This window comes from Micropterus dolomieu, linkage group LG01 (genome assembly GCF_021292245.1).
Source record: "Micropterus dolomieu isolate WLL.071019.BEF.003 ecotype Adirondacks linkage group LG01, ASM2129224v1, whole genome shotgun sequence".
Taxonomy (NCBI): Eukaryota; Metazoa; Chordata; class Actinopteri; order Centrarchiformes; family Centrarchidae; genus Micropterus; species Micropterus dolomieu.
This window is the reverse complement of record NC_060150.1, coordinates 53,197,563-53,209,891: the sequence shown is the minus strand read 5'-3', so window position 1 is coordinate 53,209,891 and position 12,329 is coordinate 53,197,563. Positions and strand designations below refer to the sequence as shown.

The window sequence follows — 12,329 nt, the reverse complement described above, 5'->3', positions numbered from 1 at the left end:
ACTTTCCACTTTATCACTTTAGATTCATGTTTTAAACCCATGTTAACCACTGTGACATGTTTTCGTGTTTATTTTAGAATGTATGGCAGCTACGAGTCCCTGAAGGGCGGCAGCACAATGGAGGCCATGGAGGATTTTACCGGCGGTGTGGGGGAATGTTATGAAACCAAGAGTGCTCCAGAAAACCTGTTCAACATCATGAAGAAGGCCCTGGACAGAGGCTCTATGTTGGGATGCTCTATTGATGTAATAGAAAATGTTCTTATTCATAGCATTTCATTGTTGTTACTTCCGCTCCTCATATCAGAAGTTTAGAAAGTTCTTAGCCAAGATCTTTTGTTTTAAACCTGTGCATTTTGGTCTTCTCCAGATCACTAGCTCTGCTGAGTCTGAGGCTAAGACGACCACCGGCCTGGTTAAGGGACATGCATACTCCATCACAGGCCTGGACGAGGTAAGACTCAGAACAGAGAGCTCACATCTGGTTTTGTGTAATTCCGTGTAGAATCAGTATCGGTACTGCAATCCTTTTTATAGTTTTACTGCTAACCTCAAATACAGATTTATGAAGTTAATTTCAGTTATTTCTGGCATGAAGAAAACTTTCAGTCACACACAAAAATAAAGTCAGTGTGCTCTTATAAAACATGCTAATGCAGAGATCATTTACCTGCAACCTGCAACTTCTCAAGAAAAAAAGGCCTTTGAAGAAAAAAAAAGAAATACAAATTACACCTAAACTCCATATTGAGAAAGTTTTAAAAAAGCCACAACTAAAAGTAAAAAGTTTTGTAATCTGGAAAAATATTTGTGCCTTATTTGTAATGATAATAATACAGTAATCAACAATCCATAAGCAAAGTCTTACTAACTTTAAACAAATTACATTTTTAGGTGAATTTCAGAGGTAAGATGATTCAGCTGATCCGAATCAGGAACCCTTGGGGTCAGGTCGAGTGGAATGGTCCCTGGAGTGACGAGTAAGCATACACAATACATGGGCTCCTGGGCAATGCATGCATGCAAAAGTCCCCTCATCTGCCCTCTGTAGCTCATTTTCATTTCCTTGTATTCTTTTTTGTCTGTTTCATAGTTGTTTTGCGTCTGTCTTTGTCGTTTTTGAATCATTGTGGTCATTTTACTTATTATTGATGTGCCATTATGTCTATTTGTTGTTGTTTTACGTCTCTCTGTTATTGTTTTGCGTGTCTTTGTGGTCATTCTGTTTTTGTTTTTTTGCTGCTTTACATCTCTCTGTTTTCATTCATTCAATTGTTTCATTAAACCTAGAAAACTTTATATAAAAACACACACACACATGCATGGATATTACATATCTCTCAGATTCCTGCATTTTAAGGTTGTAAAATATTAATTGTCTGCTGTCTATTTCAGTTCCAGAGAGTGGACTTATGTTGACAAAGCGGAAAAAACTCGCCTCCAGCAGGATACAGCAGACGATGGTGAATTCTGGTGAGTCCAGGGCCCTGTTTAAGAAAGCGGTTTTAATGAAAACTCTGAGTAAGTTAAACCCGAGATGAGGGAAACTCTGGGTTTTCGGTTTCAGAGAGGGAGATCAGATAAACTCTAGGTCTGTAACCCCGGCAACTTACGCTGTGAACCTAACCTGCTCGGGAAGAGGTTTACTTCAACCAACTCTGAGTTTCTCTCTGACTCCTCCCCTTCTGCAGAGCCTGAGGCGTCCTCAATCAGACTGTTGATATCAAAGCACATATTGGAACACAGTTACGTCTTTAGAAACATCGAAATCACAGTTAAATAGGCTATTAGTTTTTTTTTACCCAAACATGATCTTGAACATGACGCTTTTATGATCAATCTGTCATCGCCTCAGCACAGAATAACATCTATAAACCACACTGTCCTTTATAACACAGTGACTCTGTGGACATTAAGGCAAAACACTTACTGTGTGCTACAGTGCTGCAGTAATCACTGTTTAAAGTAATCTGTATAAAACTGATCAATGAACAGTAACCTTTCATATTGTAGTGGCACAGATTGAACATTCCTATTGTAGTTGATCTATCTGGTCCAAACAAAAGATGAACAAACAAATTTAATTGTACACAACTTTGTTTACGACACATTAATGTGTAGTAGATATGCAGGGACGTAGTGAACGAGAAACCACAAGTGGAATAAAACACTGAAAAAAGGCCAGAAATATTACCCTAATGTGCATAAACATTTCATGCCTTTGGCCACATTGAGAAAAAGTACAATGTCCTGGGCCATCAGCCTTTTAATTACAAATACAATACACTCCCAATGGGGACAGTGATGCTGGGACTGAAGGAGTGCTGTCAGGTCAGGTGAATCATGTAGTTGCAAAGTTCAACACAGAGGTGAATTTCATCCTTCTGGCACGAGCCCCATCTGCAAAAGTGTAGACTTTTCCAAACCCCTGTAGAACTCTGACAGTGGGAGCTGCTGAGTATTTTATCACATTCATCTCCAGAATATCCAACTGCACATCCTTCTGTTGACAACAGGTTAAAGTCCTTCTCGTTGGCAGCAACATCTTGAAAGTGCTGCTCAAACTTTATGATCGGTGATGTGACCGATATGTTGGCATTTGGGAAACTAGAGATTGGTCCCAGCAGAGTCTGGGAAGCGTTCAGCACTGCCATCACTGTTTTGCCTTTCAAAAAGTCGAATCTTCACAACACATGATATTATGTGTGCAAACATTTGAGAACCAGGCTCAACTTTTCCTTGCAAGCTTTTGTTCAACGTGTTCACATCAGGTTGATGAGGTCTGCCTCAACAGTCAGAGGTGCTCAATTCAACAAAATTGGCCAATTTTAGACCTGCTCCAGGACTGTTCCACAATTAAGCCAGTGCACAGCTATATATAGATATATATCCCAGAATTATGCATCAATTTACTACATGAAAGCCTGAAACTCTCACTAGTTAAGGACTCCAGTTTGCAGCATGGTACTTATCACATGTGTTGATGTTTATATCCTAATGTTGACAAGCAGTGAGTGATTCCAGTGAGTGTGTTTGTGACTCCAGGATGGAGTTTGAGGACTTCAAGAGGAACTACGACAAGGTGGAGATCTGCAACATGACCGCTGACTCCCTGATTGAAGACACAAAGCACGTATGGGAGACCAACGTGTTTGAAGGAAACTGGATCCGCGGCTCCACCGCTGGAGGCTGCAGGAACTTCATCGGTGAGACGACCAGATTAGAGAATAAACTGAGATTTAAACATTTTTCTTAGAGATTCTTTCCAAAAACGTCACCTACACTTATACTATCCAATACTGGTCTACTGGCAACACCTTAGACAGTAGTAGAGTGATAACTTGTTTCAGTTGATATTCCAAACTGCCTTCTAAAGGTCTGCATCTTTAATCCACAGACACATTTTGGACCAACCCGCAATTCAAGCTGCAGCTAGTGGATACTGATGATGATAACGACAACTTGTGCAGCGTAGTGATCGCTCTGATGCAGAAGAACAGACGAAAGCTGAGGAAAGAAGGCCTGGACATGGAGACCATCGGCTTTGCAGTGTATGAGGTCAGAAGAGTTGGAGTTTCACACTCCTGCTCAAACTGTTTCTTTTAATGGTGTTTAAAGAATAAAGAAATTAGAAACAAGATTTAAAATATAGATTACAGTGTTCCCTGACAGTGAGGCAGCATTTCACGAATGCAGAAAAATAAAAAAAACACACAATTGGTGAAACCATCAGGTTTAATAAATGTCCGGTTCTCTCTGTCTCGGGCTGTTCAGGCTCCAGATGACGAGGACCACCAGGGGAAAGATTTCTTCCGCTACCAAGCGTCCAAGGCTCGCAGCAAAACATACATCAACGTGCGGGAGGTGTCGGAGCGTTTCACGCTGCCTCCTGGGAAATACCTGCTGGTCCCAACAACCTTCCAGCCCCACAAAGAGGCCGACTTCCTCATCAGGATCTTCTCTGAGAAGAAGGCGGACGCTCTGTGAGTATTCCGCAGTGAGTGGTTGTGGGTTGAGTTTGGACAAAACTCAGGCAGAAATCAAAATGTCAACGTTTTTTTGCTAAATCGTTCATAAATCTTTTTGTAAGTCAAATACCCAATCAAATTAGCCCCCAAGTAATTTCATCTGTGTGTGTTTAAAGGAAAATTTAAGTGTCCCATGTTGCTCTAAATGCAGCAGCTTGCAGACCTTTCTGATCGGACAAGATAATATGCGCAAAATATCTTCAATTATATTCTTTATCATGATGTGTGGTTCTAATCCACAGGGAGATGGGGAGCAAGGTTGATGCTGACCTCCCAGAGGTAAGTAGATCACCAATGAATTGCTAATTACTGAGTCAACCAGACCTTTCTGCTTGTACTAATGCTGTTGTTTCCACCAGCCGCCCATGCCCAGCCTTCCAGAGGAGGAAACAAAAGAGGAGAAGGGCCTGAGGAGGCTGTTTGACCAGCTGGCGGGTCCGGTAAGAAAGCAACAGCTTTACTTTCATCCCTCCACATTTATTTTAACTTTCTTCACAATTACCCCACACAGACACAGATCAGAAATAATTATAATTCTGCTTCTTGTTTGTTGGGTTTGTAAATGAACTGTTTTATATGCTAACAATATCAGGGATTTTAGTCTTTCAGTTTTTTGTGGAGTTATTCTGCCTCCCAAGTGGCCAAAAACTGTTAATGCAGCTTTAATGTAATATCATGATGGGATTCAACAGTCAACATCATTCTTTCACCAGAAGAATGTGAATTTAAATTTACACTCTCAACTTAACTTGGTATCAATATTTCACTTTGAAATTAGGGTTGGTTACATTATTATAAAAAACCTCATATTGGTAGACGTCACAGTTCTGAATTTTATTAACATATTGTATATACAAAAAAAGGTTTCTTTTCAGCAAAGTTTTGTTTTCATACCCTGGTGTGTCTCCAGGACCAGGCTATCTCCGTCAATGAGCTTCAACAGATGCTGAATGGCGTTCTGAGCAGACGTAAGTGAATTATGTATGTTTTAATGTGTCAGTTATTCACTTTAGTTTAATTTAGTTTTTCCCTTTTTGATTTAATTTTACTAAAGCCAACATTTTTAACGCCTTTTTACAGATACTATAATACTTAATTTGACATGCTGTATGGAGTTCCACAAGGGTCCATTTCTGGTTCTCTTCTGTAAATGCTTATAAGTTTCCAATTTGCTCTGTCATATCTGTTATCATGAGTACACAGATGATATGGAAGTCTATATTTACTCCTAATTACATGAGCATTTTATATTTACTGTGAAACTGCCTGAAAGACATCAGTCTCAAGACGTCATGAAATGCCCTTCAGTTTAATAGAGAAAATAATGAAATTCTAGTGTTAGGTGCAAAGGGTCATTGTCTGTTTATGAGATTGTGCTTTACAATTAAGCTTGAACTTGCTAACCTGTTATTTTCAAGTTCATCACTTTAGGAATTTTGCTTGTTCACTTTATGGCTGAGAGTTACCACTCTCCTATTTAAGTTAAAACGTTTCAACATTCCTCAGAATGTAAAGACAGATAAGCGGTACGAAAACCTTCCAGCTGTGTTTTCCTCTGCCGTTGTTGCTGCAGCGGTCTGTGTGACGGCGGGAGCAGAGGGCTCTGTGAGCGGGCGGCTGGCCGGCCTCACACGCTCCTCCCGCGGGTCACAGCAGGCTTCCCCCGCAGCCACTTGCGGAGCTCCTCAACTCTTTATTAAAGCACATTTTTGTTCCGCCATCACTTCTCGTAAAACTGTCAATATTCGAAATCTACACAGCTGATTTCTCACCTCAGAACTTCTCAGAAGTGGATTTAGTGATGAAATTCCATACGGAAACTGTAACATATAAAACTTTCTGTTGCTGGCCTCAGTCTGGTGCAGCAATGATGATGCAGTGAATAGTGACGATTCTCTCAGCTGTGGGAACGGCTGTGGCTCAGGGTGTAGAGTGGGTTCCCTGTTCATTTAAAGATCGGCGGTTCAATCCCTGGCTCCTCCAGGCTGCATGTCGAAGTGTCCTTGGGCAACATACTGAACCCTGAATTGCCCCTGGTGGCTGTTCCACCAGGGTATGAATGTGTGTGAATGTTTCTGTTTGAGCACTTAGGCTCAGTGTATAATTGTGTGTGAATGGTGAATGCAGATGTAGTGTAAAAGCGCTTTGAGTGGTTGCAAAGACTAGAAAGGTGCTATACAAATATACAAAACCAAAAAAGGCGAGTTGAGTCGAGGCGAGTCAAACTGGTACCATGCATTGGAAAAGGGGCTTAAGACTGTAAGGTAACAAATTGGCTTACCTGCGAGGGTTGCTGGTTGTTGACTATTTCTTGACAACCAGCAGAGACCACAAACCGCATTTACAGGAGTCAGTACTCCCAGCATAGATACTGTTTGGTCTCATAACACCTGTAAAAAGTCATATTTTCATAAACAAACCAGATGTATCACATTAATTAGTAAACTTTAGAGGTGCTGGTTGACAGATTAAAGTTACTTTTGGACACAACTAGGCTAACTATTTCCTCCTGTTTCCAGTATTTATACTATGGGTCAAGCTAACTTGCTGCTGGCCGGGACCTTAAATTTAACATATCTCTTATCTAACTACACGCCACAAATATTTAAACATTCCTTTACATGCAAATGTAAAGGAATATTACACAGTAGTGATGGTGCCCCCTTAAATGAGAAACACCTTCTGAAAGCTTTCAACTCGGTTTTCTCTGAACAAATAGCACCCTCTTTTTATTCTATACTGTAAAACAGTGTTTCCCAACCTCAGGGCCACAACTTCTTCCATAATAAGAAATTCTAAATCAACATTCTTCTTTTCATTCTGTTAAACTCTTTAAAACTTTCAGATATCAATTAGGCTAAACTTATATTTTTGGTATTAAACTATTTGTAGAATTAGATTCCTGTGTAGGCTACAGAGGATTGTTTCAGGTTCTGTTGCCCCACAAAAAGGGAGACAGCACCTGTATTAACGGGGTTGTCTCGCAGCAACCTAATAGCATTTACATTGCATAACATCTACATTTAGTCCAAAGTGACTAACATTTGAGAAACAACAAAAAGCATCAATACATTAAGATAACAGCACCATAAATTACATTTATGTAACCACACTGACAAAAATCTGTTTTGGCTGTGACATTTGACCTTTATACAGTCTACAGTTGCAGCCCTCTAAAGTTTTTTTACTCATTACTTTTAAGGCTATTCATGGCTTGGCTCCTGATTATATTTTAGATATTTTAACTCCTTATGAGCCCTCCCGCGGTCTAAGATCTTCTGGCAAGGGCCTCCTGTCTGTTCCTGGAGCCAGACTAAGAACTAAAGGTGACCGAGCATTTGCTGTCAGGGCCCCCAGGCTCTGGAACGACTTGCCTGAGGAAATTAGGCTGGCAGGGTCGGCTAAAGCTATCTGAGCTGCCACTCGTTTTACTATTCCTGCCGTTCTTATCACTTTGTTTTCTTGCGTTATCTTCCTTATGTCCTACTGAACATATTTGTTATACTCTTGTGATCCTTGCTCTTATGTTCTGTACTTTATCCCCCTGTATCTTTTACCCATGTGTTTATGTTCATACTTAAGCTTAGTATTATTATATTATTATAAAGTTAATGACACAGTCCAAAAAAGGGGGGGGGGGCTTTGGTTGGTTGATTAGGGGTCACTGCATCTTCTTTACATTCCTTCAATGTTTTATCAACTTTGTGATGCACTGCAAAAAACAACCTAAATATCTTGAGTTGTCATGCAGTCTTATTGAATTATTTTGTCTTCTGTTGTGTCTATTTTGTCTTCAGGAAAAGAGATCAAATTTGAAGGCCTGAGTCTCGGCACCTGCCACAGTATTATCAACCTGATGGACGTATCCTTGCACATTACTGACTGACTCATTTCAGACTTGTGATTTCAGGCTTTAAAAGTAAACCTCCCTTGACTCGTACAGTGTCTGCAGCAGTTGTTATCTGTTAACTGTGTTAATCCTGTAAAATAAGATTTTTAAACAACACAGTTTAGACCGGAGATTAGAAGGAAGAGAAGGTATGATTTGAAGAAATGCATAAGATGAATGCCACAGTGCTTTTTCCTTGACAGTAAACCAGGTGGACAACACAGGCAAGATGGAGTTCCAAGAGTTTAAGGTCTTCTGGGAAAAGATGAAGAAGTGGATTGTACGTGTTGATTAATCTGGTAAAACTGTGAATCAGTGATGAAAGAAGTGTTCAGATCTTTTACATTAGTAAAAGTACTTATACCACAGTGCAAAAAGACTGCATTCAGTTTTACTTAAGACAATTACAGAATGCATTATATTATTGGATGTTGAGTATTGAATGTCCATCACCGGCGGTATGTTGAAGTGTCCTTTGTCCTTGGGCAGGAAACTGAACTCGGAATTGCCCCCGATTGTTGTTCCATCAGCGTATGAATGTGTGTAAAGTAAAGGCGATGTAGTGTAAAAAAAGCGCTTTGAGTGGTCACAAAGATTAGAAAGGCTATGCAAATATAAATGCTCTGAACAGTTTTTGCCTCTAAAACGTTATGGAGTAGAAGTATAAAGTATTGAGTGATGATTGAGTCAAGTAAATTACAAGTACCTCTAAATTTTACTATAGCATGTAGTAGTAAATGTACTTAGTTACGTTCCATTAACTGCTGTAAATCAGCTCTGGCAGTGGAAGTTTTGGGAGTGTGATTCTTTGTGTTTCAGACTGTAAAGGTGATCTTGTGTTGTTGCAGATGCTTTTCTTGACCTTTGACACGGACCGCTCAGGGAAGATGTCGTCCTACGAGCTTCGCAGTGCTCTCAAAGCCGCAGGTGAGAGTCGACTGAAGGCTGTTCAGACTCTGTGAAGAACTGTTTGCAGACTTTATTTTCTCTAATATTTTCATGTCATTCATTTGAAATTTCTTGGTAGACATTTATAATGATGATTTTCACGTTTTAATGCATTCACACACAGCACATGTCTTCTTCAGATATGAAGATGGTAGTACACTGACATTTATTTAACATATTATATGTAGTTTTCACAATGCAATATTTTTCATTTGACAAAAATGTTGAACTTACTAGGCCCACTTACTAGCTTTTTCTGCAGCTTTCTAAAAACATCACACAGTTAAATGAAAGTTTTGTTTGCAAGGTCAAGACTGAACTTTCTTGAATAGAATGAAAAATAGCTTATACCCAATATTGTACATTACATACACTGTATAAGCTGTATTAGTGATAGTAAAAGTGATAAAGTATAAAAATAGTTTAATGATTATTTTTTATAATTAAATCTCACATATTTGGGTTTGAAGGCTAATGGTGTTGCTTTGTTCCCATGAAGGCATGCAGCTGAACAACCAGCTCCTGCAGCTGATTGGCTTGAGGTTTGCTGACGACAAATACGAAATCGACTTTGACGACTACCTCACCTGCATCGTCCGGCTGGAGAATATGTTCCGTACGTAAAAAAGGACGATATAATGAATAATCCCCTAGATTTAAATAAATGCCTGAAAATGATCATAGGAGAGCTTTATTGGTGTTAAATCAAGAAAGTTACTTACCAATCTGTGCTGACCCGACCTCTTTATCTTAACCAGGAGCTTTCCAGGCTATGGATAGTGGAGGGAAGGGACGTGTGAACATGAACCTCACGCAGGTAAAACCGCATCCTTTAATACCACACCTAATTTTGTTTCTGATCACAAGCTTTATATTACTTATTTTTTTGTCTTAATAGCTGAATTTAGCTTGTGATGTTCTGGCACTTGATTTAATTGCAGTTATTTTTACGTTAACTACACTTCTCTTAACTCACAGTTCCTGATGCTGACGATGAATGTCTGAGAAGAAGCTCAAAGCAAACAGAAGCCAAGAGAAGAACAAATCACAACGGACTGTCTTGGGGTGCAGTGTGTTGAATACTCTGGCTACAACAGATGCATACAAACATTTTCTTTTTCTCAAAATCTGTTTTTGAGCAAATAATGTCACATACTATCTGCAGTATAGTGTTAAAATATGGGATAAGAAGTTTAAGTTTGTTGACTTCATATTGTTTTATTTTCTTTGCTCTCTGCATGAATGAATATATACATTTTGAATAAAACATCTGGCTTTTTTAATGTGAAAGATCCCTGAGTTGAACAGGATATCAGTAACCTTTTGTAATTAATCAAGATATACAGTATATTAGCAAAACAGAATAGGCTGTAGTTGGACTGAATAAACAGTTTTTTCTCAATAACTTGTTACGGTTTGGGTAAAGCAGACCCAGTGCAGACACATAGCGTAGATGTAGTAAAAGTTTATTAAAAGTTTATTTAACAAAGGAGCGATTATAGAAGCTGTAGTGCATGGTGTGGGCAGGGGTCAGGCAAGTTGTAGTGGTAAGTCCAGTTCCGAGAAACAGGTTGGCTAGTTAATCCACAACGCGTGATTGCTGGTGCAAGCTCCAAGAGTCCGATGGTATAGAAGTAGGTATAGAGTCGCTGGAAGTCCGGAGTATTTAAATCATCTGATAATTGGATGACTAGGAACCAGTGTGCAGCTTCGCCAGATGTCTGTTGACACGCCTCCAGTGCACTCCCCCAGACACACACATACACAAACAGACAAGAGGGAAGGAGGAGACAGACCGCAGCACTGTCTGTGACACAAGTGCAACAATTAAGGAGTTCCACAGTGAAACACATTAAACCTTAGAGCAAGTGCAGTTAATGAGTGACCAAAAAAAACTCTTCTCTAAAAAATTAATGAATTGTTGATTTAATCATAAATGTTTTGCATGGAAATGGTGGAAGTAATGCATTTTAATTACAGAAATACTGTCATTAAAAATATTAGCAGCAAAGGAGCAACCTAGTTAAATTGGAGGGTTAACACATTGTTGGTTCTGATTTCTGATCTTTTCATGGCAGTTGTTGGTAATAAGACATATGTAAAATAATACTTAATATTAAAATTAAATATTTATTTTTTTATGCAAAAGTGTGGCAAGAAAACTGTGATGACAATGAAATAGGAAATACAATACAATACACACAACAACTGCAGTATCTGTTATATACTGAGATGTAGTGTCTTTGATGAGGGGTTAGGAGACTTGGTATCATGCATCATGGACCCAACATAGCCATTTAGAAGGTACAAAGTATGTCACATTACAACAGGATGTAAAGTGAAATTGAGTTTGTAACTCTCTTCTGCTACGTAGCAGACATGCAGTAATACAAAGCAATCATAAATGAATGGTAGACTAAATAAACTATAATCACTGGAGCAGTGCTGAGGATGAAATAGCGTTTAAGAGTCTGATAGCTTGTGGGAAGAAGCTGCTCTGCAATGTTGTGGTGTGGCAGCAGAAATTTCTACATCTCTTCCCAGAAGGCAGCAGGGTGAACAGGCTGTGGCTGGGTGGGTACTGTCCTTTAGGATCCTTTGGGCTCTGCACCTCACCGCACCGATATCACTGGTCAGAATCAGAATCAGAAAGAGCTTTACTGCAAAGTAGTTCTTTACACATATGAGCTATTTGTATGGCGATAAGGTCTTGCACGTAGACAAACGTACAGTTGACATAAATAAATGTAGAAATATATCATATGAGATAAACAAATGCAAGTTTTATAAGAATAATAAAAGAATAGAGAAAATAATACAACTATTTGAAGAGAAAGAACAACATGGCAGATATTTACATGTGCCATATTCTGGGTTTGTGTTGTGCAGACATATTGCAATGGATGGAGGATATAGTGTCCATCCATCCATCATCAACCGCTTATCCTGCGTACAAGATTGCGGGAGTATATAGTGTACATAAATATTTATTTGACAAAATATAAAAATATAGAACAACAATTAACAAATATATACCAAATGCCAGGTTTGCGCATGATATGAAATGAAATAATATTTGCATGTGCAGAGACATTTGTATTATTTGAAAGGGGGGGTGTCAGTGGGGGACCCGGGACATCTTAATGAGGCCAGCTGCAGACGGGAAGAAGCTGTTGTTTGTGGCGAGAGGTTTTGGTCCTGATGGACTGCAGCCTCCTGCCAGAGGGGAGAGTCTGAAACAGTTTGTGTCCAGGATGGGAGGGGTCAGCTGCAATCTTTCCTGCTTGCCCCAGAGGGAGATGGGTACCAATGATCTTCTGAGCAGTTTAATCACCCACTGCAGAGCCCTCCAGTCCTGCATCGTGCACATCCCATGCCAGTTTGTGATGTTTCCAGCCAGGATGTTTTCTATTGCTCCTAATCAATTAACTATTTAAAAAAGAAACAGATTTAGCAGCGTTATG

At 39.4% G+C, this 12,329-nt stretch overlaps 1 protein-coding gene across 1 annotated transcript in view; it reads left to right on the top strand.

Annotated features, from left to right (window-relative positions):
• capn9 (calpain 9) overlaps positions 1-10,127 on the top strand; it is a 16,695-nt gene extending 6,568 nt beyond the window's left edge. Inside the window, exons 7-20 of the mRNA XM_046049357.1 lie at positions 895-980; positions 1,396-1,473; positions 3,046-3,206; positions 3,398-3,558; positions 3,775-3,983; positions 4,271-4,307; positions 4,388-4,468; positions 4,939-4,996; positions 7,826-7,890; positions 8,129-8,197; positions 8,766-8,844; positions 9,365-9,481; positions 9,624-9,682; positions 9,844-10,127. Coding sequence (XP_045905313.1) covers positions 895-980; positions 1,396-1,473; positions 3,046-3,206; positions 3,398-3,558; positions 3,775-3,983; positions 4,271-4,307; positions 4,388-4,468; positions 4,939-4,996; positions 7,826-7,890; positions 8,129-8,197; positions 8,766-8,844; positions 9,365-9,481; positions 9,624-9,682; positions 9,844-9,870 — 1,287 coding nt within the window. The 3' untranslated portion in view covers positions 9,871-10,127. The remainder of the gene's footprint in view (positions 1-894; positions 981-1,395; positions 1,474-3,045; positions 3,207-3,397; positions 3,559-3,774; positions 3,984-4,270; positions 4,308-4,387; positions 4,469-4,938; positions 4,997-7,825; positions 7,891-8,128; positions 8,198-8,765; positions 8,845-9,364; positions 9,482-9,623; positions 9,683-9,843) is intronic.
• The last annotated feature ends 2,202 nt before the right edge of the window (positions 10,128-12,329 follow it).